General features: G+C 39.4%; 2 protein-coding genes across 18 annotated transcripts in view; one reads left to right on the top strand and one right to left on the bottom strand.

The window, feature by feature from the left end:
- The window catches only part of LOC124162523 (Golgi reassembly-stacking protein 1-like), a 70842-nt gene extending 48949 nt beyond the window's left edge, over positions 1-21893 (top strand). For 12 of the 17 annotated variants that reach the window (XR_006865601.1, XR_006865600.1, XR_006865590.1 and 9 more), the window contains 3 exons: positions 7328-7471; positions 13913-14126; positions 20808-21893. Coding sequence is in view for 3 of the 17 variants with exons in the window: in XM_046539094.1 (XP_046395050.1) it covers positions 7328-7469 (142 nt within the window). In the remaining 14 variants the exon portion in view is untranslated. Of the gene's footprint in view, positions 1-7327; positions 7472-13912; positions 14127-14310; positions 14506-15531; positions 15547-20807 lie in introns of those variants that run through there. The other 5 variants (XR_006865591.1, XR_006865597.1, XR_006865598.1 and 2 more) reach the window with 5 other exon arrangements.
- A 1498-nt stretch (positions 21894-23391) lies between these two features.
- On the bottom strand, positions 23392-25247 carry LOC124162522. The gene is made up of 5 exons (XM_046539090.1): positions 24447-25247; positions 24308-24350; positions 24170-24226; positions 23842-23967; positions 23392-23708 (listed from the first exon to the last, which is right to left on the bottom strand). The coding sequence occupies exons 1-5, from the start codon at positions 24546-24548 to the stop codon at positions 23473-23475; spliced, it is 564 nt and encodes a 187-aa protein (XP_046395046.1). The 5' UTR covers positions 24549-25247; the 3' UTR covers positions 23392-23472.
- Positions 25248-25486: the final 239 nt, after the last annotated feature.

Raw genomic sequence — 25486 nt, 5'->3', positions numbered from 1 at the left:
AGGAATGTAATTGGCGGCCGGCCTCTCGTCGAAAGGAGCCCCTAACAAGGAATATTCATGAAGTGCAGGGTTCCCACTCAACCGTGAAAACCTTAAAACCGTGAATTAGCCGAGAATTTCGTCTACTGTGAAAAAACCTGGAAAAAGCCGTGAATTTCGTCCTAAAACCTTAAAAATATCTCAATCTTGATAATAATACCTTCCCAGAAATTTTCAACTTCGTTCGTGGCGAGCGCACTTCTATTCATTGTAGCGAGCATCGTCGCATGGGTCAGAAAAGCGTGGGAACGAATGTTGCCTGAAGAAAAAAAAACATCTTTTCCCAGCGCAGGCCTTTTCTCTCCTCCCCTCCTGAAATATGACACCACTTCTCATCAGCTTGTTTACTTTCCTCGACTGGCTTGGTTTCCCCTCCCTCGGTCACTGGATAGTCCCCCTTCTACCCAATTAGGCTTCCCACTGACTGCGGCGACCACTTTCGAAACTAAATCTAGATGGCATTAGTTTCGAAAAATTTGAACGTTTATTCAACACCCTCAAACCTGTGATTGGAAGACCGCTAACCTGGACAACCTGCTATGCGCTGTGGACACTACGCTCCTTGCGTTTGAACCGGGAGACAGCGAGCTTTCAGCGCGACGTTACTAATTCTCGCGCCTTGCGGCCTGAAAACGAGAGAAGATTTCCGCTTATGGCAACACAGCATTACACGATCTTCGCATGCGTCGACCTGGGCCTTGCCAGTTTTGCGTTAAAATGGTGAAAGTTAAAATAACATGTTTCATCAGGTATTTATTATGTCTTTATATATTTCAAACCGAGTGAATTATAATTTACCCATTTGCACCTATCTAAGATAAGGTTTTTTTTCCCTAACTCCTGAAGAAAACAGTCTTACAGTCGAATGCAAAATTCTCGACGTCAATCGGGTTGCATAATTTTCGTCGGAAAAAATTATGGATACCTGAGGTTGCAACCTAATATTTATAGCTATGCAACGAAAAAACAACGTCAAAAATACCTGAATAGTAATTTAGCTTATTTAATTTTGTGTTTAAGTGAAAAACTATTGCCATTTTAGGCAGCAGGTGAAGCGTGCGTACCAATCAATTGCCGGGTGCACTTCTGCCGTGTCCGCGAGATCGCCTGCTTTCCCCCTGGGTTCGGCTCCGTTGAAGTTAGAGCTTGATCAACTTACAAAATTTTTGTGTGATTGATTACAATTTACCTAAATTTTAACCAGGGGCGGATCCAGGATTTCTTTCTGGGGAGTGGGGAGCACAACCAAAGCCGTATCCAGGATTTTGTTCTGGGGGGGCACAAGGATAACTCATGATACAAAACGAGCGCAATGATAATGTGACCATATTCAAAATCTTGCATATTTTTTAAGTGTCTGGGGGGTATGTGCACCCGTTACCCTCCCTAGATCCGCCTAGGATCGTAACGTTAAAGCCTCCATGCCGTCGCGATATAAACTGCTACAAAGTCGTTCCATTTTTCCCAGAACAACAGTATGAAGGGAACATGATTTGCCTCTGATTAGAGAGATCGATTCAGTTTTGGTTTCTGAGTATTACGATAACAGAGAAAAGATGTCATTACACTGCCGCTTTCAAAAGAAAAGTTATACGGTGGAACCTCGATCTATCGTTTCAGCATTGATCGTTCGCCGTTTCTGATCCAAAATAAAGCTCCTTATAGGCAATGTAATATTTTCCCGCATCCATCGTTCCCCGAAGTATTGTTTCTCGCATTGATCGTTTGAAGATCGTGGTTCCGACGCATAATTTTCCCGCATCCATCGTTAGACGTAAATGAGACGAAATAAATACAATGTGTAATATTTGGCTAAAAACGAAAAGCACATAGTTGGAATCTTCCCCAAGAGATGGAACTACCATTGGGAGAAGCTTAGTGCCGTGGGAAAGTAACATTAGCGCATTTCCCAAGATCCGTTATCCTCCTCCATTCAGCATTCGCCTCCCCCCTTCTGACGTTTTCCTCTTCTTCAAAATAAAAAAAGGCCCCAGCTCGCGCAGGGATTGTATTACGAAGACCTTAGCTTCGAAAAAATATCGACGTACGCGAGAACAATAGAAACGTGTTTCGCGCTCTACCCTCTTCTCACCCACTGACCTTTTTCAGCCTAATTCCTTCAAAGTTTCCAGTTCCTGGAGGTCAACTGCTGCACAAGTCCCCTATTAGCCAAAAAGGTATCTAACAATGATATTCAGCAATTGCTATTATGCTTTTATTAGATTGAAATGTTAGCCATTTGCACGTAATTAAAAGAAAAACGAGACCAAACGCGATGTATTTTAAGCAAGGAAATAGATGAAAAAATACGATGGTGATTTTTGGCGAGACGCGATATCGTCGTAGCTTAGCTTCTCGGCAGTTAATTCGGCATTTTGTCCCGGAAACATGATATCAGGTTGTTATCAGTTATCAATATACGAGCTTTACTATAAGTCTCACTTGTCAGAGCTACTGACGAAGGGATATCTTCTTAGGATTTTTGTTTCTCCCTACTAACAATCCGAATTCATCTGCTCATCTGGCGCTACGATAGTTAGAAAAGAATGGGTATCTTTAGGGTAAAAAATTTGATGGCGCAGTCATATGGTCACGCTTCTCCCTCTGCAGTATGCTCTGCGTACCCCCCTACGCGATAGCATCAGTTCCGAACTTAACCTCGTACGAGTGGTTCCCTACTTTCCAGGGTGGCTGGACTTCGAACCACCGAGTGTTTTCCATGTGGGTTTAATAAAGTCAAGTTTCATTTTCACTAGTTCAATTTTATTCGTCTTCGGACCTTGGCCACTCCGAAGAAACTATTGAGAACTTTAAGAGATGGACTGAAAATAATTGAACATGAAGAAAAGAATCCGGGCTAGATGCGTGTGAATATTGCAGAGCGCCTTGGGTTGTCCGCTAGCACATGACGGTAGGGGTGGGGGTAGAGTGAGCTACCCGGAGAAAATAAGTAAAGATATGAAGGCGAAGATCCAGATGAGCGTGCCCCTGACGATTAACGCAACATAGTTCACGCTTTACACACTACCTCAATTATATTTAAAATACATTCATTAGACAGGAACAATTCAAGTAATAGACTATTTTTGGCCTTCGTCATCCATCTCACAACCAGTCACTGTGCCGGCGAATGCGGTTGTTTTAGGCACAACATGCACATTGCTCTCGTGAATACGTGTACTGGAAATGGTGTTTGATGGATAAGAATTTTTACATCAGACTGAAATCCATGATAGCAGTGTAAATTCCGAGTGGAGAGCAAACATTTTTTTAGTGAGTTGGCGTTTTCCTTCAGAATTTTGAAAGAGATATGGGTCGAATCAACAATATGACGTAGGTTTCTTGATAAAGTACTACTATTCCTGTTATTATCTTAAATATTTTTTGAAACCTTTAATTACTCGCCAAAATCTTGCGTTTCCTGGGACATAGGCAACCTAGCAAAAAATAAAGCATTGATCTTTTTTCCGCATTCATTTTATAATCGTAACGTTATTAGGAAAAAAATTTTTTCCCCTAGTGGAGTTCCAAAAAAGGAGGGTAGTCTTAGATTTGAGCTAATACGGTGTATGAAATTGTTTTTCGATTTATTATGTTCTATAAACAATTTTCATAAAATATTTTTCTTTAAATAAGAAAGAATCAATTTATTATATTCTATAAACAATTTAAATAAAATATTTTCCGTTAAATAAGAATGATTGGGGTGGGGGAAATTTGGTTACTGTGCAGTTATACTGTGTGTAAAAAACAATCTCTCGGCGAGGAATTAAAAAGGACCTCGGGTGTCAGGACAGAAGAAGGTCCGAAGGGTATTCGGCGTCGAGGCAAGAGCGCGGTTGGGCTGGTCCTTTAGTCGGCCCTGAATTTTGCAAACGATAGATCACGTCATAACAGATATCACTTTTCATTGCGGCGTTAACATTCACGGCGTTTGCCGCGTACATTAATTTTCTGTTGATATACGGCCAGTGATTTTCTTACTGTTGGCTTATTAACGGACCGTGAATTTAGCGAAATTGTGACCGTGAAAACCTGAAAAAAAACCGTGAAAACGTGAAAAATAACCGTGAAAACCTGGAAAAAGCCGTGAATTTCATTATTCAGGTAAGAGTGGGAACCCTGGAAGTGTCTTTCGCTGATATCGTTCAAATTTTGTTGGATAGTAGTGTTCCATAATAAAGGCACATTTTAAAATTTTCTCTTGCCTTTAAGCCTTGTGATATAATAAACAGGACATAATAAAGGCAGTTGAATTTTAGACTTGAAAGCGAGTGTGTCATGATTTCTCTCCATCCTTCTCCTGTGAATCGGTGCATGCTACAGGAATATACGAGAAATGTAAGACTTTTGGCAAGGTAAATTCAGTACTTATTACTGCGTTGCCCATAACGTTTGCTGCATGTCTACGCAACACCTAAAAGTTCGACTCGTTTTGCAGTCGGTCTCGATTCAAAAACAGGAACTTGAGTAAATACAGCGTAAATAGTACTTGAAACTTATTTCCTTGTCTATCAAATGCTTATTTATGACCTTTTAACGATCATTTGGATCTCAATCTTGGACAATTCTCGCGGTTCAAACATTCAGCGCCTTTCCATCTGATCATTCCTTTTACCCATCCCTTTTCTTTTGTTCCACCTTTTCGCAACCAAAGAGTGATAAATCCTAAACAATCAAGACGTCAAAATCAAAATAACTATCGGAGCCATACATAAACAAAGAAGTGCCCATACAAGCCAGATGAACTGAATGTGTCATTTTTGTAGTCTGCCACCAGCAGCTCGATTCTATAAATGTGATACCTGTGCTTCGCGTGCTTCGAACCACAGTGGAGTTCTCACGCCTCTCTCCGTGAAAGACGTTCAAGCGATCCTGCAAGCCTGTGTCGTGAGATGTTTGACGAATTGCAAACTATCACTTTAGTTTCTTATGTTGGTAGCTGTGCGGATGCGAGGAACGAATCAGAATCTCCGACACAAAGTTAATTCGGCGGCCAACTGCAACTTCAATTACCATAGAGAAACATATACAATGCCGTGGAATATTCACTCCCAAAGTAAATAATACTTCTTTACTCAATTTTGAGTGAGGTCTTTTCTTTTAAAAGTACCTATTAATGATAAGTTACGGTTGCTTAATTAGTTTATAGCTATTAACTGTATATTACCTCTTTTATATGTTGTCAAGTGCTGCATATCAAAGTCAGTTATCACGTAGCGGGCTCGTAATTGCACAATTAGCTCTAATTTCCTCATAATATGGAGCTAATGCTTACGCGGAATGAGAGCAAGTGTTATTTTATTATTTAATAATGGTTCATTCTCGTATGCGTTTGAGCTGTTCTCATCATTTCAGTACATAATTTTAAATGCGCTGTGGTGCGTATACATATGTGTCTGATTGTGCAAGCACATGCCACTATTCACGATTTATACTGATGAAAATTTTTCCGGCGTGAATACGAGTAGATTATTAACAGTTTCTGCTAGAGGGCGAGATGTTTACATGTTTTAGTATTTCTATTATGTCAACAGAAAAACGAATCATGTTGGTCGTGTTGCTGAACAGCAGCAATAATGCATGCAAGAGATGGAATAGATGATCAATGTTTATCTTAACGTACTAAAGTATGCCCCGGCAAGCCATCTAAACGTCTACGAATTAATCGTGGTGTGAACTCAGTGATCCATCGCCAATCTTGCGTCTTGAAGGGATTGATATCGCGTATCTGCCGTCGAAGTATGTGCATCTATTGCCTCTGTCGACATTGGTGCTCATGCAACAGTAGCGGAGGTATGTAAAGAGCCTCCATTCTCACTAATAAAAACAAATTGAAGGCTTGAACTTACGAAACAAATATTAATTAAATCTGTTAACATTCAATACTGCACAATACTTTTACCGTTGGTTCTACTCCAAATTATTATGAACATTAAGTGTGAGTATTTTACTTGTACATTCTAGAAGATGCACAAATATAAGATAATTGTCAAACCCTCAGCGCAAGGTTTAACTTCCCACCAACTTCAATCGCAATGAAGGCCAATCAATTTAAATAGGACGCGAATGTAAATTTAACTTTACGCATTTCTTTTATTTGTTTTCAACACATATTACTTATGGCAAGTGACAATATGAAATAGCCACCATCGTAATTAATGAATAATGTGCTATTAATTATCAATCACAGCGTAAATTCATAATGAAAAATTAGAGCGCATTGCCGCGACGAAGCTACCACGGGCCCTCTTGGGCGTGAATACTTTCACGGACGCGGCTGTGAGAGTGATGTCACTAAAAAGTTTCAGAATCACTCCAGCGTCAAAGCCGTGAATACATTGACGAAATCCGCTTGAGACGGCCGTATGACATTTACAGAATCGAGCTGCAGGTGACTCTGTTATGAGTCCAAATTGTACGATTGTCTGAACGAAATTAGAACAGGCATTCAGAAATTCATACATCTTACATTTTGAGTGGTTACACGGTGCATTTTTGGGTTCATCCTGGGATGCAGACATTCTCACATTTTCTTGTACATTCTAATGTACCGTGTAACCAGGCCTTTTCACTAGTTTTGGATGTAGATGCCGTCCAAATAAATTATATAAATTGACAGCCTTCCTGACCCCCCCCTGAGCACCACAAAATGAACATAAATCCGCAATTTATTAATATCGCACCTACCGCTTATCCTGGTGGGAATTCTATAACCCCCACAGACCCCCGGTATTAGTTTCACATAAACCTCCCTCAGGCTAAATTCTTCAATTCTTTTAATAATATCAAGTTTTTGTTCTAATGTCACCGTTTTTTCTTCACGTCTGAAGAACCTCCAGGATAGCCACTCATCTTCGTGGACATTTTTTTCGATTGGAATCAGAAAAATGTTCGGATAATGGGTAAATGAGGCAAAAATTATTCGCCCAGATGCATATTCAACATGTGCTACCCACGCCAACCTTTTCTGTTAAACGAAAATTATCAATTTCATTAATATAGTAATATTTACTATGCATCAGATGCGCTTTTGTCCTAATTGCCATTCAATTTTTTTTCCCCGTGCATAATTTGAACAACGTTATCGCGAAGCAACAACGTCGTTAAATGATGAAGGGTTTCAATTTTTGGACAACGTTAAACTGGATGGCGTTAAACGAGGACTCACTGTACTATATTTACGATATCTCTTAAAGACATAAAATCAGAAAATAAGCATTTTTGGCTGGTGGCGATGTTTTTGGCCTAGTTTCTCTAAAATAAGAATTTCCTCATTGTTTTCTAGGTTGTCATGGCTGCAGGTTGAGAAGTCGTTGCTTCAACCAAACAGCGGCAGTGTAGTGAAGACGGGAGTTCCTTGGCGATGCCCCTGCAGGTTACCTCTCAGTGGAGTGTGGTCTTGCAGACGACGGGAGCGTAGGAGTTAGCGGTGAGTGCATTTGTCAGGGAACAGGGGGTCCAATGACCGGTAGAATCTTGCAATCGGGAACATGCATGATTTTGTTAAAGTACTAGAGAAATAACTCTATGTATTCAATGGAAATTTTGTGGATGAATGACGTTTTTTAACTGAGGTAAGAGTCTTTCGAAATAACTCTTCATCAGCTGCCTGAAAACACAATTTCATCATGAGTGCTTGTGCATGACGTCACGGCACGGTATCCACTGATGACACACTGAGGAAGTGGATAGAAAATTGGTCTATGCTGGGTCTTAAATGCAAATTTGGTGAAAATATTGCCGTTTTAATGTCAGACTGGAGATTGTGAATATGTTGGGTTGCCTAAGCGTTGTTGGAACTAATAAGCGTGACGTCAGAGTCCAATAAACAAAACGTTTACGTGGTGCCTGTAGACTATTCGTCCCAGTTTTAGAAAAACCTATGTATCACTTAGTATCTTTTTCTCAGTACAATTTATTATCCAAGCTCTAGATTACTAGCAAACGAGAACCTTGATTTAATTTATGTTCCATTTCAATTTTTTGGATTCTCAACTCCGCACCAAGAAATCTTAAAATTAAAGTCACAGAGTATTCTTATAGCGCTAAAGAATTAAGTAATTTTGGCGAACTTTGAAGCCCTGTAGCAACAAGAATATTGAGAATTATGAAGTCAGATTTTGCGTACGTTAATAACTTTAACTTGATTATCTATTCACGTTAAAAATATACTATTTTAATTTTATCAGATACCACATTAGTTTGTAGTAAATGTGTGAATATACTATGGCATTATATGTACAACAATGGAAAATGAATCATTTGTTTTCATTATCACCATATTATGATGTTGTAATTATTTTGATTTATGGTTTATGCCCATGTAATTAACTTAATATTAATACAGTAAAACCTCTATGTAGTGAACCTCTTTGCATCATAAACCTCCATACTTCATACCACCCCCACAGTCCCGTCTGATTTACATGTAAATTTATAGGCAAACCTCTTTGTAGTGAAACTCTTTTTCTCATAACACCTCCACTTCTCATACCAAGGAGACACCCCCGAGATGGCCTAACTACCTCCGCAAATCGTACCGAGAAAACTAGAGACCATTAATGCAGCCGTGATTACGTGTATGGAATGAAATTTTCAGCAATAAATGTTTCACCTTTTTTTATACGTACACCCTTAATATGTTGTAATTTTCACATTAACCATTAGTTATGGCCAATTTGTTCAATATGAGAGCATACATGACAGTAAATAATAAAAAAGGTATCCAACGATCCAAATCATTTTAAGTGACTGTTGAATTAAAGGGATCACATCATTTTCTCTCTGGTCATGGTACAAATCATGCGATAGCGCTCGCTTTCTGTAATTATGAAATAATAAGTGCATGTTCACTAATGCGTGCATGTTTATTTAAACACATAAATGTAATGGTTTAAAAGATAGTAATGCCTTTCATTTCCAAAGAATATGAAAAAATTGTGCCTATCACTAAAATTTCTCTATAGATAACCTCCATTCATCAAATTGCCCAAATTTTGGTCCCCTCCATTACGATGTAAAGAGGTTTCACTGTATTATTCTTCAAAGCGTGAAAGTCCTGCTTTCACAAAAATAACAAAAAAAACAATGTCTCTGCGCTTCGATTTTAATGAGTGTTAAATATCGCACACATCCTGCAGTGTAGGCTGAGTATTCTCCCGTATGTTTTGCGTGACATATAATCAAAGGATAAACACACCACACACACTAATTCGTCGCTTTTGTCACCTGTGGGTGAAGACGAGCTCCAGTCCACTTTGGAGGCACAACCAAGTGCACTATTAGACGAAATCACTGTTCGGCAGCTGCTTCTAACTAGACGATGCAATTTTGATATTGCCAGCGAGTAGCCTAGTCAGATCCAGGATCAGGGGCCAGTGATTTTGAGAGTGGGCCAGCGTTTACTAGCCGCAATCAGAACTGATAATGTTGTGAAATTTCTTCGACTTACAGGCACTTTGGTTGTGTGTGTAGTTATGCTCTGATTTGGTTGTACACTTTGGAGATGAAATTGCTTCAACTGTTCCTTTAAATAACATGTTCATTGTTGTTGTTTTGCTTCTGAGTAAATAGACTAAATAAAATTGAAAAGCTCAATACTTGAATCAGTAGGAAGCTCTTTTAGATCCGAAAGTCCATAAAAATCACACAGATTGATAGAATAGAATTTGTTCTTAAAATTCTATTCTATCAATGTAAGCTACACTCCTAGATTAGAAATGGTATTTAAACATGTTACAATCATGATTAAATGTAGCAAATGGGAAACTTATTTGATGTTATGGTCAAATTTCATGCATGTATGTTCACGACCAGCTGATGATTTGAAATAGTGATTCGACATTCAAGTTATGATAGCCTCTAGTGGTATTTATTTTTCTCTACAATAATTACGTGTTCAACATAATGTGCTATGCCATAATTGAAGCTCTTTATTGCCTTGTTTCATTATCCATCAAATCCTACAACATTCCCTAGAGATGTAATGATTCTTAAGTAGGTAACACTGAAATATTATCTCATGATGTGGTATATAAGAATCACCATATTAGTCCATGAGTTTTTAGCATATCCTTCACCACGACGTGGGATAACAGGGTGTCCACAGGAAAATCAGGAATCATGCTTGAATTATAAGTCCCTGGAATTATGCGTGAATTACTGTATAAGGGTGTGTAAGAGGTGCACTCCTATTTTGAGCATCGGAGCTAAAGAAAAAAAAAAACTTTTTGGCATTTTTTTTATCCTATCGTGCGGTGTAGCAGACTTAAGCCTGGACTTTCGACAGTTATCAAATTTTCCACTTTCAATAGTAATAATACACGCGGCGTTTTTCAGATAAATTTACATGGTATGTATGGTGCTCGGAGATTAGTAGGTGTTCACTTGTAGCCTTAACCTTCTGATGCTTACTAGGAATGGTCGGATCAGATAACTCAGATGCAAATATCCACGAATAATGCCCTTCACCTTAATGTACTTCGGATCCAAATTCGTCAAAGAAATTGAATCTGAATCCTAAATTTTCAATCATTGCTTTCGTGAATGCAACGACCCTTGAGAGGAAGTAGAAAGAGTTCCGATCCTCTCTTCATATACGCCGTTGCACCACGATATTTGTCCTACTCAGGTGCAATTTCTTTAGAGCTCATGTAGGAGTATTGCAATAGAATTTCAGCCGTGGAAATTTGTAAATCAAAACACGACAGGCACATGGTGTGAATCTTCCCTAGAGATTGGACAACAATCGGGGGAATCTCAGCGCCGTTAAAAAATAACCACGGCATAGATTTAACAAAATACCCCTGGCCCTCCACCAGCCCCTGCCTATCATGTTTTTTTCCTTTCCGAGACCCCATGGACCATAAATCACTTGCCTCAAAGGAAAATATCAAGTAACGTGGGAACAATGGAAACTTGCTTCAACCCTTCCCCATCTCACCAACTGACCTTCATCGATCTCTCAGTTTCTGGAGGCCAAATGCTAGGTGAGTCACCTCGTGAGCCCGAAGATATCTCAATAGCTTTCAATAATTGTAAGGCACACACAAAGTTCAAAAAAAGAAAGATCTAACGCGACGCATATCTGACAGAATTTAAGTTTTTTAAGCTCTAATTATGACACAAAGATTTATAGTTACCACAAGGCTACTAATATTCAAAATAGTCCAAACAGCTAAATTTCGGAAGGAACAAGCGTAGCATGAGCGCATTCAAACAAGACAAGACGGACTGGAAACTTCTGGCAACTCAAACTGCATTTATCACATTGCTGCCCCTTCGCTTTGAAGACAATGACGTCACGTGCAAGATCGGACGTGTTCTTCCCTTTCTCCTTTGCCCTCAGCCTCGTTGCGGAGGAAAGACGGAGGGAGCGAGCTCCTTCCCCTCTACCTCTCCTTCAACGCTCTTCACTTGTAAACATTTCAGATTTCTTCTATCCGCCATTCAGTCAAACAATGTACACACTCGTTTGAATTTTTTAAACAGCAGGTTTTGACTCCAATATAATTTTCAATCGCAATAACCCTTATAATATTGTATGAAGATGATTTTTGAGAAAGCAGGCCCCTAGCGTAATGGTAATTACTCGGCAAGACAGATGTTGACTATTGTCCAAGTATTGTCCTTCAAAACTGCACTTTTCTCCACGTTTGACAAGCGAGTACTATTTGCAGTATAAGGGCCGTATTCTTAGTCGACCCTGTAGGGTCAACCAACCCTGGATACGTCATCAGCCCCTACATAAACCGATCTCGCCCTACATACGCCAAGTCAAGCCCTACATATGGCCGTTTTTGGAACTAAACGGGCCCTACTTGATGTAGGGCACCCGAACCAACCCTACACCCTACGAAAACGTGGCGGCCAAATATCGTCTGCTGATCACTTCGATTAAAGAATCTACGTTGCAATGGATATTAAGGGGGACGACCTCACACAAGCCATTTTAAAATGTACAGTAACACAGCGGAAATGTAATAATACTACCACTTTATAACCACCAAGTAAAATAAATTATAAAATTGACTGAACTAAAAAGAACAATATAGCGGTATAAATCATCTTGTTTCTACGAATATATAATATTTTTCACTTTCGGCACTTGGTATACTTTTGGGAAACTAATACTTCGTTTACGTATAACCATAGAGAATGTATTTTCGTGCCATTATTTGACACATAATAAACTTAACTACGTAAGGTGAAAGTGAATGACGAACCTTGATGATGCAACGTAAGTTCCCACTTCAATGCTCATATTTGCTCCATACTTATTACTATCTTGTACGTAGACCACTTTTGAAGTAATTTAAAGACAATTAGGTTCTACTTTTGGCTCGATATGAGAGTATTTGTAGCGATAATTAAGGTACCGACACGACACCGATTGTTTATTTACCTTGAGCCGTTGCCCTAACAATACGCCCGAAAATTATCAGACGTCTTTTCAGTTTCATAGATAGTTCCCATTTTGCCACCAGAATGGAAAATTGCCACTGCGCCATCATCTACATCATCTCAGAGAATTTTACGATAGAATTACTCCCCACCACTTATGTAGGGTCGACTGAGAAACGCATGTAGGGGCCTTTTGTTATGTAGGGACGGATTTGTAGGGTCGACTAAGAATACGGCCCTAAATGCTGCGGTATGCCCACCCGTAGCAGTAAATTTAGTGCGCCCTCCGGAGCGGAAAACCCCACGGGATCTTTTCCATGTTCACATCTGGGGTACCTACCGATGTGATGCTTTCGAGTAAAAAATGCAAACAGGAGCATTGTAAAAATACGTCACTAAGGAAGAAACTCCCCTGCCTCCCGCTTGTTTTTGACCTTGGTTTTTAGATGACTGACTCACGCTGGAAACCAAGGCCACTGAGTTCCTCTTTGGCTAGCAACCGGGGAAAGGGAGGAGGGGAAGATACAAAGTTTGTGTAAGAGGCGCACCCCCATTTTCGTCTGCAATTGCTGGGGAAAAAAGGTGCGCCTCTTACACGTGCTTATACGGTATTCATGAATTTTTGCTCTAACCGGGAATATTAAATTTTTTTTCAAATTCATTTCACATATAATTTTTCCTGTTCAATTTTTCTGGCTGAAAATGTTTGTTTCAATTTTAAGTGCACCATCTAAGTATAATTTCTACTGCCGCAGCGAAATGTGGTATGACGGACAAGGCAACAGATTCGAAATGTCTATCACCCTTTGACTTTATGTAACATTCAAAAACACAAGGAATAGAATTCCATGTGACAACAAAATCGGCTTATTAGATCAAAATAGCGTCTCGAATTGAATATATTTAAATTTTAAATGCATTGTGTGCTAAGTAATCTATCCTTGTCCATAAATATAATATTATTTAGAAGTATTGAAATGATTTGGAGTGTCTTAACATTCTTAGCCATCATAGTAATAACGTAAGATTAGCCTGGAATTTTTTCAGTTTTTCTTGGAAAACTGGGAACTATGCATGAATTTTTCTACTTCGATTGGTTGAACATCCTGTGGAATCAATTGGAGCATGAAGGCTAATTGCATGAAAAGGGGCTAGCTAACCTCTTCCTTGTCCTTGTAAATACATAAATATAATATTATTTAAGAGTATATGAGTAATTTTCGGTGTGTTAAAATTCTAATCCATCGCAGTAATAACGTGGCATCAACCGGGATTGTTGTAAAATTTCTTTGACTTGCATGTGCTTTGTTTGTGCGTGTACATGTTCTGATTTGGTTGTACACTTTGAAAGATGTACTTTGAGTTAGTGTATGTTACATTTATACATACTATGTTGGTATGCTTGTATTGGAGTTTGGCCTGTTTCTTCACTCTTCTTTGATGTGCGTTCATTGTCTTCTGAGAACAGGGCTCGGGGATTTGGCGGATGGGGATAGTGGCAGACATTGCGTGTGCTCGCACTCCGGCAAGGGATTTGGCAAGAGCAATCAGCTGTTGTGCCACGTAAGGACGCACCACTCGGGGGAGCTCCCCTTTGCGTGCGGCAATTGCGGACGACGGTACGTCAAGGCAAGTGACCTGACCCAGCACGCAAAGAGCCACAGTGCCGTCAAACCGCACAGGTAAAGTCATGGACTGAAATTCTCCTCTTGTGGAAAAAAACTTCGAATTGGAGGTGGAAGGAATTCTAAATTTTCTCTCGTCCAATTCGTGAGTGTTTCTTAGATCTTTCCCTCCGCTGAGGATGTCTGTTTACCTGTGAAGCTGTGATGTCGTGGAATCATGTGGGCCTTTTTGTCTTTCCAGAATACTCTGTGAATTTGATGATGAAACGCCTGAAAAAAGTCTGCTTTTGTTCCACGTAGCAATCTGCAAAACCTATTCAGCTTTATTGAATTTGTGCGATGACTTGGTTTGATATTTCGCATTCATATTTCTGGGTCGAATTTGGCAAAGACATCACCTTGTTCTCCAACCCCTCCGCTCTCATATACAGTAAAACCTCTATGTAGTGAACCTCTTTACATCGTAAACCTCCATACTTCGTACCAATCCTCTGGTCCCGTCAGATTTACATGTAAATTTATAGGCAAACCTCTATATAGTGAACCTCTTCATCTCGTATTTTTTCGATGCTTTCGTGAACGATCGTAGTTTAAAATTTATTGCGCTTAGCGACAGTCATATGTCTTGCCTGCGTATTTATGCTGCGAAATCTGGCTATTCCATCGGGAGTCCGGGACGTCAATTTCTAGCAATACTGAACAAACATCAATCCATGCGCGGCAGTGTTAGGTGAAGGAGGCAGCTAATTAGCTGATACGCGGTAGGGCATTGAAATTTTTTACCGTCACTGCCACATTCTGAAGTAGTTCGCCCAGCATTCTCACCTGTGGCCTGAGTCTTGAATCCTTCGTTATGCCTCAACGAATAAAATCCGTCGTTATGACGAACTCATTCGTTGTCATTTGTTCGTTATCCCAAACGCGCGAGTTTTGAACACTTTCGTTGCCAACGAAAGTTTTTCAGCGAATGTATTCCTTCGTTTACGCAACGAAAAACGAAGAGCATTCGTTCATAGCCTAACGAAGTTAAATCATATTGTTTGTTTACACCAGTGTGGCGGCCTTGAGACGTGTTATTTTGATGAGGGGAGCTTATGAAGAGGAAAGGCGAGGCGAGAGAGATATCTAAGGGACCGGCAAAATACATACGATCTTCCCGAAGATTATTTTGCTCAAATATTTCGCCTTAATCAAGAGGCAACTTTGGGTTTAGTGGAAGAGCTAAGGCCTTACATGCATTCTTCACGAAGATCATGCATTCCTATTGAAATAAAGGTATTTACCTGTAGGCATGGACTAATTTCATTTTTTTACCATCAGTAAAATGAGTCCTACTAAAGAAAGTGAACTTGTTATTTTTGCAAAATTGTTAGCCGTAGATTTAACCTTTTCTTGTCAACGATTACTACGTTTCTCTTACTATGGAAACTACGATAAAAAAACCTATTTTTCTTGAATGCAGGTTGTTACAGCATTGCATTTTTTTGCCTGTGGCAGCTATCAAAGGCCAGTTGGATTAAATTTATTTTTGAATGTAAACCAAAAGACTGTAAGTCGAATAATTAAGGATATAACTGATATGGTGAATGAACATTTACTTCACAAATGGGTTGCATTCCCAATTAATATTGATAAGCAGAGAAGGATAAAAGCACGGTAAACAAATTATTTCATTAAGATATATTCCAGGTTGAATGAGTACCGTATAAGCGCGTGTAAGAGGCGCACCTTTTTTCCCAAACATTGCAGCCGAAAATGGGGGTGCGCCTCTTACACAAACTTCTCATCTTCCCCCCTCCCCTACCCGGTCGCAAGTCCAAGGGGAACTGAGGGGCCTTGGTTTACAGCGTGAGTCAGTCATATGAAACCCTGGGTCAAAATCAAGCGGCAGGTAGGGGAGTTTCTCCCTTAGTGACGTATTTTTAAAATGCTCCTGTTTGAATTTCTTGTAAGCATCGCGCCGTCACGTCGGCACCCCAGAGGTGAAAATTGAAAAGATCGCGCGGGGTGATTCGCTCCGGAGCGCGCGCTAAATTTACTGCCACAAGTCATTTATATCCCGCGGCATTTATACTGCATATAGTAATCGCTTATCAAACGTATAGAAACGCAGAGTTTTGAAGGACATACCTGATTCGCCAACATCTGTCTTGCCGAGCAATTTCCATTACGCTGAGCTCCTGATCTTTCAAAAATTATCTTCAGACGCTAATATGAGGATTTTTGCAACTGAAAATTATATTGGTGTCAAAACCTGCGGTTTAAAAAATTCGAACGAGTGTGTTCATTGTTGGACTAGCGCTGGAGGAGAGGTCGAGGGGAAGGAGCGCGCTCCATATTTCAAGCTACGAGGCTATGAGCGAAGGAGCAAGGGAAGAACATGTCCGATCTTGCGTGTGACGTCGTTGCCTTTAAAGTGAAGAGGCGAAGGCACAGCAATGTCATATACGCAGTTTGCGTTGCCTGAAGTTTCCAGTCCATCTCGTCTTGTTTGAATGCGCTTATGCTACGCTTGTTTCTTCCGAAATTGTGCCGTTAGGACTAAGTTGAATATTAGTAGCCTTGTTTTAGCTATAAATCTTTGTGTCAATCAATTAGAGCTCAAAAAACTTAAATGCTGTCAGATATACGTCGCCTTAGGTCTAATTCTTTTTATAACCTCGTGCGTGTCATACAATTGCTGAAAGATATTGAGATATATTCTCGAGCTCAGAAGGTGACTCACCTAGCTTTTGACCTCCAGAAACTCGGAGAATTGAACCTGGTAGACCGAAAAAGGTCAGTTGGTGAGATGGGGTAGGGATGAAACGCGTTTCCATTGATCCCCTGTAACTTGATAATTTCCTATTTTCCTATGGAGTCCCGGAAAGGAAAAAAAAACGGCCCCTTGCACACACACCGAATTTGGACGGCCGGTAAAATATCGGCCGATATTTTACCGGCGAAGCGATGCTTGCACACACGCCGGATTTTTACCGGTCAAAGGATGAGTTGCTATGTTTTGAGCCGGCGACGGCGATCCACAGTGACAATGGCCGGCAGCTAACCGGCATTTAGCCGGTACCGGCGCGTGTTCGGTACGTGCGCAAGCTCCAATGCTCTCCCATTGTTCACTATTGGAATGTGGACGGCCGATATTTTACCGGCCGTCCAAAATCGGTGTGTGCGCAAGGGGCCTTAAATCTACGACGTGGTTATTTTCCTAAGGCGCTGAGATTGCCCCGATTGTTGTCCTATCTCTTGGGAAGGTTCATGCTGTGTGTCTGTCGTGTTTTGCTTTAAAATTTTCCACGGCTGTAATTCTATTGTAATACTCCTGAGAGAGCTTTTAAAAGAAATTGTTCGTGAGTAGGACAAGCAACGTAGAGCGATGATGTATGCGAAGAGAGGATTGGAACTCTTTCTACTCCCTCTTATGCCCCTATTATCGCCGCAGTTATCAAAATTTCCTCTTTCAAATAGTACTGAAAGAGGAAATTTCGATAACTGTCGAAATTCCAGGCATACATCTGCAACTTCGCACGATAGGATAAAAAAATACCGTAAAATTTTTTTTTCTTTATACAGTAAACTCTTGATTTTACGAAGTCAGTGGGACCGGAAAATTGGCACTTCGTAAAATCGAGTTTCGTAAATTCAAACCTTTTTCATAAGTCACGAAAAAAATGTTCGCTTTTGTTTATTCCGCCGTTTTTTGTCTTTAGTGATCTTATTTAAATGTTTTCGGTGGTTATTCTCGGTATAATTCATAGAAAAGGCTTTTTGCTTTCGATTTATGATGTGAAAAATCGTTAAATACCACCATACAATTCCCATTTCTAGTTCATACTTCAACATCAACGATCGCTAAAGAAATTCCCGACCAGTTTCGAAAACGTAATCAAATAATGAATTGCAATGTTTATTATAAGAATTAACAGTAATAAATTTGTGGTTAGGAGCCAATAGCTACTATTAAGTATGCAAAAGATAGATATTTGTTTCTGACACCCACGGAATTTTAGCGGCAGCCGGCCTAACCGCCATTTATGTCGCCCTCTATCTCTCAGTGACGAGAAAAAAAGAAAAACAAGGGTCTTAGCCCGTTTCCAAAATAACCTTCGTAAGTTAATATTTCGAGTTACTTCGTATTTTCAGCAAAATGTGCTCTATTTTCACTGAGACTCAATTACGATCATAAATAACGTAGGATATGTGATTATCTTCTGGCGAATATTTGAAGTAAATTCTGTTTGAGTTCTCCGTCCGACTACTATGTGTTCCATCATCTTCGCAGACGTTGCCATAAAAGACTTAATTCTTCATCAGGACTGTATTCTTCATACCGGGTGTGAGGTGACCTGTTCATATAGTATGTTTCTCTCCTTTTATGCCGACAGGAGCAAGGTTCTAACCGGAAAACGACAGGAGAAACATCTTACAGTATCGGAGAAATATAGATAGAAACGTTATTATCCACATTGATTGTTTTCCTACAAGAGACGTTTTATCATTTCTCAACGTGGTTAAGTATTGGTTCGCTAGCGTGAATTCCCAAAAAATGACACGCAAAAACCTGTACCGTCACCTCATTTAGTTTTCGTGTTCCTTTCTCCGCCGTATTGAAAGTTAGGCAAAGGATCATTGACATAGAGAAAAGATTTTCTTAGTTTTTGCACTAAAAAATAGTCGCGCCATAATCGTAAATAAATATAGTGTGGAAAGAGCAAAGAAATTAATTTCAATTGAAAAGTCAGCTGAGAAGAAGAGAGACAATTATAAGCGCGGCACCATTTTCCCGATAGTGGAAGATACTTCTTCCGCCTCTCTCCGGTTAATAACTTCCCCCCGTTGCAGGTAAAGATGAACCATGCCCTTCTCCACAATCGGGGAACGTTCCCAGTGGGTGGGGTGAATAAGAGTGGGATGGGGATTGCCTGAGGGAAGAAGTGTGGTCAGCACAAGGACTGGTGAAGGGGGCAGGACAAAGAAGGGTGGGGAAATGGCCTTCAGCTCTGCCTCAGTCTACTTTTGGGGGCCGTATTTTTTTGCGACGCACATAAGCACAGTCTCCTTAGGGAGGGAGTGAATGGGAAATGCTGGGGAAGGAGGGGTTTGGGATGCGTAAGGTGGGTGTCAGCAAGATCAGCCAAAGGCGGCAGGAGGGAAGGGACGGCTTTGGAAAGACAGAACCCCAGCATGGGAGAACGGGGAAGCGCGTGAGAAGAAAGTTCATGGTTAGACTTGGAAGTGTGTCTTCATTACGAGAAGCCTGAAATATAAATTGGCGGTAAATAGAGCCCAGTACTTAAGACATTTAAGTTGTTCATTCACAAAGGCCAATATATACACGAAAAGATATTATGGCGCGGATTGCATGTATCAACGTCCATTTCGGGATGTTATTAATTTCTGTTCCCATTTATAAAAGTAGCAAATAGATTTGAAAGAATGATAATCATGAATAAAAATATCTAAATCGATATCCAAACGCACATGAGCAAAATAGATGAATGTATACATACCGCGATCCATCGCAAGTAATACCGCTCAAGCTTCTTCCGGTATAGGACTTTAAAATCCTGGATAATGCCTTGGTCCAAGGGCTGGGACTTGCTAGTCGAGTTCGGGGGTAAAAAGAGGACTCGAACATTAGCCAATTTTAGATCTTCCACGTATTTATGAACGGTGGCATTATCCATTATTAAAACAATTTTGCTGTTCTCTCCAGCAATTTTTCTCTGTAGACGTATAACCGTTTGCTGGAAAATTTCTCGGGTCATCCAGCTGTTTTTATTTGCATGGTAAAAAACGGGGAGGGCTTCCAATTTTACATGTTTTAAGCACCGTGGCCTTTCAAATTTCCCAATGACAACGGGCTTATTTTGTCCGTGCCCGTTTGGTTGACGCACAGCCCCACAGTAACACGCACTTTACTCTTTTTCCCCCCATGGCACCTTTGCCCTTTGAAACCCAGGGTTGCATCAGGTAATGCATTAAAAAATAGCCCAGTTTCAGGGGCCAGCGAGGGTGAGCTCGTCGAGGAAAGGGTCCCGGATTAGGGACCCTTCGAAGTGCTTCGGCGAAAAGTAGTCAAATAGTCTTCGAAGTACGTTCACAGCAGTGCAACGGGTTAATTAGGGGTGTACGAAATACTCCGTGCTACCTTCCTGACATGTTAAACTACGAATTATTGTCGATGCTATGTTTACGAACAGGCACGTAAATAGGGGCATAATGTCAGCCGCGATATTTTAACTGAACTCCTACTCCCCCTAAATTCCCACAGTGAGGTTTTTGGCGACCCATTTCTCTCCAAAGTTGCATTATCATTTACGATTTCGCACTTTTGATGGACCACAGTTGGAAGCGCTGATTTTTTAGCTACTTGCGCCGGCGTAACTAGTTTTGTTGACAAATTTTTCGCCGTAGTTCGTATAAACGAATGCCATTTGCTCCTAGGGACCGAGCCAAGGTTCGTAAATTCAAAAAATTTCGTATAATCGAAACTTCGTATAATCGAATAGCGCCATGTATTTAGCATAGGCTTTTCACCGGGACCGCAATATCACTTCGTATAATCGAAAACTTCGTAAAATCCTGCTTCGTAAAATCAAGAGTTTACTGTAGCTTCCTTCCTCAAAATAGGGGTGCGCCTCTTACACGTGTGCGCCTCTTACACAAGCTTATACGGTATTCAACGTTGGACATAATTATTGATGATATTCCTAACTAAATCTAACTAAGTCTAAATTGCAGATTTTTGGAGGAAAAGAATTTCCCCGGTATTCTCGGTGCAATTGATTGCACGCACGTGAAGATCAAGGCTCCCCATGTAAATGATGAAGTATATCCTGAACACCTTTACGTTAATAGGCATGGTTATCATTCCATAAATGTTCAGCTGGTAATATACATATGTAGCATGAATATTGGTTAAACAGCCTATGTAGATAATTACCTACTATTTCTTGCTTGTTTCCCTTTAAAATCAGATATGTGACTATGATTTAAACATTTTAAATGTTAACGCAAGATACCCTGGGGGAACACATGATTCCTTCATTTGAAGGAGCTCAAACATATACAGGGCATTGGAAAATGCTCATTCTGTAGGAACCCTAGATGGATGGCTTATAGGTATGCTACAGTTTACTTTTCAAGTTGACAAGAATGTATTAATCATCAAATTGAGTAAGCACCCATTCTGTCGGTTTTATAAAGAAGTGCTAAATACCAAAATGAAATACTTTGTTTTCATCCCAGGGGATAGTGGTTACCCTCTTCAGCCTTGGCTGATGACACCAGTATTAAATGCAATACCAGGAACCCCAGAGAACAGGTATACAGAGGCACATGCTGCTGCAAGAAACTGCATTGAAAGATGCAACGGTGTCCTCAAGAGTAGGTTTCGATGCTTGCTATCTGAGAGAGGACTACATTATTCCCCTGAGAGAGCTTCATTAATCGTTAACACTTGTGTTGTTATACACAACATGTGCAAGAGGTATAACTTGGAAGATGATAATATACAGCTTCCTCCGGCAAATAGAGCTGCAGGTTATGCAAGGGAAGATATTGAGCATCATGCTCATAATGAAGCCCTAAGAATTCGTCGCCAAATTATTAGAGCTCGGTTTTCCTAATTTAGTTAAACTGAATGATATTTATTATCCTTAGAAAATAGTCAACCATGCCGATCTACATCATCACTCGTTTTGTAATTCACCAGTTATTTTGTAATTAATCTCCTGTATGAAAATCGATGAATTCTGTACTGTTGATGCAGTAAAACATCCAGTTGTGAATAAACAATTTCTCCTTCGGAGCAAGTGGCACCAAAAATGAGTGTATGATTTAATCAACCTTTAGGTTTAAATGACTTACCTGATTATAATACCACATACTATCCCTAAAATAGCTGGTATTTATCCAACTCTGCATGCAGATGACACTAAATTCATTGTTTTTTCTTCAGTCTTCAATCTCTCATCACCGATGGTATAACTGTCAGTGAATCGCTGATGGCTTAAGAACTCCCTTAAACTGAACATTGTGAAATCACACAATGTATTTCAGAAATATACACGAGCCTAAGAGGGGCATTTCCCTATCCCCATACATTTTTTAGGAAGAAGTGTCATCACTTATTGACTAATTACATAGTTGTTTAAAAGGGAGAGTGTGAAATTGGGTTAGTGCTCATTTTTTAGTTGTACCTATTATATTAGAATTAATGTATTTAATGGATTGTTTGAAATAGGTTCATTGGCACAACTTTGCAATGTTATTCTTAGTAGTGTGAGATTAGAATTAGTGGATTATTTTTATCATGGGTGTCAATTCTGTTTCTAAACTTTGTATTAGAAAGATAGAAACTTTGGATGTACACATTTGCTATTCATGTACATCTAATGCTGCCACCAGGCAATAGTCTACCTGCAGCAATGTGTAATTATAATAATTAATGGCACGCATATTCCTCAAGATAATTCAGCCAAATATTTAAGGATGCACATAGACTCAAATGTTTCATGGGATACCCATATTTGTTTTTGGTCAACAAATTTAGCTTCATCTGCTTCCTCATTAGATCCATCCGCTAAACGGAGTCAACTGACATTCTCTATAACATTTACTAAGGCTTGTTCCACTCCCATGCATCATATAGTACATATAATCTTTTGGTGAACTTCCTCTGTCTTGAAATTGTTCAATATTCAAAAGAAGGTTGTTTGAATTATACCTCATGCCAATAACAACAGCCCATGCAGACATTACCATTCAAGAAGTTAAAAATTTTACCCTTTCTTGAGTGAGCATAATTTAAACATTCTTTACACAAAAAAACATGAACGAATATTACTTCAACTCAGATGTTCACCAGTACTCCAACTGAAAACAAAATGATCTGCACCAACCATTTGTATGAACTAGGAAATCACCTATAGGGCCTCAACGTATGGGGCTGCAACTTTACTATAAAATTCCCTTTCAAATAAAGATTTCCCAACTGATAAGGCTTTCATGGATAAAGTGAAGGTATTTCTCCTCTCAAAATAGGATTACTATGAAAACTTGTAAATTCTTAAGTCTTTTTGTATTCATCCAAACATTGCCCCTAAGTGTACCATGTACTTCTACCTCTACATGCATCTAAATCAATGACTTCAATGACTAATGGTAGTGCATTTCTTTAGCACCTCTACTAAAATGCTGATGGCAGAATTGACCATTCCCATTTTTACCCATCGTAAACATAATGATATTGCTGGTGATGCTTTTACTATTTTCTAAAAACCATACATCTGAATCAATGCACTCATTGCTTTCTGATCCTTTGGCAATTAAATATTGATATTTATTATTATTATTTAAAATATTTCAAACAAATCTGATGCCATAGATGTAACATAGGTTCAAATTACTTTTTTATTAAATAATTTTGTAGGCATTCTGAAATCTTTTCAAAAGCATCAGCTTGCTTCTCAGCTGCAGCTGCTTTTCTACTTTCAGTTTGTTGGAGGTCATTTAAAGATTTTAAAATTTGATTAAGAACGTTTAACATTTTTCCTTCAATCTCTTTTTTAAATTTCAATTTCTCTTCCTCTATCTGAGAAAGCCTTTCCGTCGTTCTTTCATAAGGAGAAATGTTCTTGCCTGTTAATCAGGAAGGAAAGATTCAACAAATGAAATTAAAGTAATTAATATAAGCATTAATGTGGTAGTTATCAATTCACCATGGTTCACCAGGTACTTCAATTATCCCTATGAAACACTCTTAGTTTTATACCTTTGAGTTTTCTCTTCTCTTTCACAAAATTCCTATTAATTGGGGAAGAATGAGGAGATATCTGCCTTGACAAAAATGGAGAGGGTGGAGGCACTATCTCTTCCAAGGGCGAGGAGGGTTCTCTTACTGTGTAATACAATCATTTTAATTTCCATCAATTGGCATTGATCACACCAGAGCATATCTCTTAGTACAAGTTATTTATTTAAAACTCTTTTATCATTCCTTAAGTGTGCATTGCACCTTTTCTCACTGCTTGTTTATAAGAAAACCAAGAATCATATTGTATGTATTTGAGTTTGGAAAATTGTCATTTTCCAGTACACACCTGCATTGGTATTATCTTCAAAGCTACTACTACATCCAAAGTCCATGAGCACTTGCCCTACCAGTAATAAAATATATTAATGAGGCCCTATATCCAAATATGCTACAAACTATGAATAGGTGACAGCTTTTTACAAACCTATGGCTGACAGGACCTCCTCATTATCAACTGAAATCTCCTCCTTTTAAAATGGAAATTCCGTAATGTTAACAAATACTAAGGAATCAAAATAATCATACATACTTAGCTCAAATATACTGAAGTTTATCAAAAATACCTCCACAAGCGATTCCTTACAACCTGGATCTCCGTAGGTACAAACTTTTCCAACAGTTTCTAAAAGTCTTTCCTCCAATGGGCTTAAATTTTCCTTTGACATGCCTCCCCCACCTGTCTCTTTATGATATTTCTGGAGACGCAACGCTTTTGCTTTAACTGAGCTTCTCCAGTCTGCCCATGTCTGTCTCAAAATCAATGTTGCAAGCACTTTTAGCTAACCATTGATACATGAATTATAACGCGCAAAACTATTCTGAATTCAAAAGCAGTTAACAGACTTGATGAGAACGTTAGAACAAGGAGCATGAATTACGAAGAGAGGAACCGAATAAATAAACACCTTTTTCCAAAGACATCCAATTAATTTCATCTAAATGATTACAGTTCAAGTTATTTCACTTCAACGGCATTACTTACTTCTGGACTGAAGTTTTTCAATAATGTTTACATTTTCCAAGATTTAGTTCAGTCATAATCAGCAAAACATTACCTTCTTCCACTTCTCCTCGTCCTTCGCTGAACCCTGGCCTGCTGCATTTAATTGCTGTGCGATAGTTTCCCAGCATTTCTGTTTAGATTTGCTTGTTACCTTAGGGCCAAGCTTTCCGGTTAAAATAGTTTTATGCCTCGTATAAAGTTCAAGCATTAGCTCCTGCTGCTTCTCGAAGACTTTGCTCATTCTTTTCTTACCTACACTCTCCATTATATTTTTATTACAATGTATGATTACAAAAATCCGCTCCTAAGCTGCACTAGTCGCTCCAAAGGAAAAATAAACACTGTAAGAATCCATAGTAACCATCAGTAACGGTGGGTTGGGGTACGATTGCGTTAGAGCAGTCATTTGTTTTAGTTTGGTACAAAGCCACAGACGTCGCTGCAGCACCAGCGGGAATAACGAAACGAAGATTACTCGCTGTACTGTTAACGAAAAAATTAAGGACTTGCTCCGCGATTCGTTGATGCCGAAATTCGCTATGAGGCTAACGAAGTTACCGATGATAACGAAAACGTCGATTTGTGTTCGGTGAGTAACGA

The sequence above is a fragment of the Ischnura elegans genome, chromosome 7 (genome assembly GCF_921293095.1).
Source record: "Ischnura elegans chromosome 7, ioIscEleg1.1, whole genome shotgun sequence".
NCBI lineage: Eukaryota > Metazoa > Arthropoda > Insecta > Odonata > Coenagrionidae > Ischnura > Ischnura elegans.
Note: the sequence above shows the minus strand (reverse complement) of the source record. Positions and strands in the feature narration are given on the sequence as shown.

Coding starts and splice junctions, on each gene's coding strand:
- LOC124162522 (XM_046539090.1), bottom strand. CDS start 24,548: ATGTCAAAGGAAAATTTAAGCCCATTGGAGGAAAGACTTTTAGAAACT. Junction 24,227..24,307: donor GGAGGTCCTGTCAGCCATAG/GTTTGTAAAAAG, acceptor TATTACTGGTAG/GGCAAGTGCTCATGGACTTT. Junction 23,968..24,169: donor TGAAGATAATACCAATGCAG/GTGTGTACTGGA, acceptor TGTATTACACAG/TAAGAGAACCCTCCTCGCCC.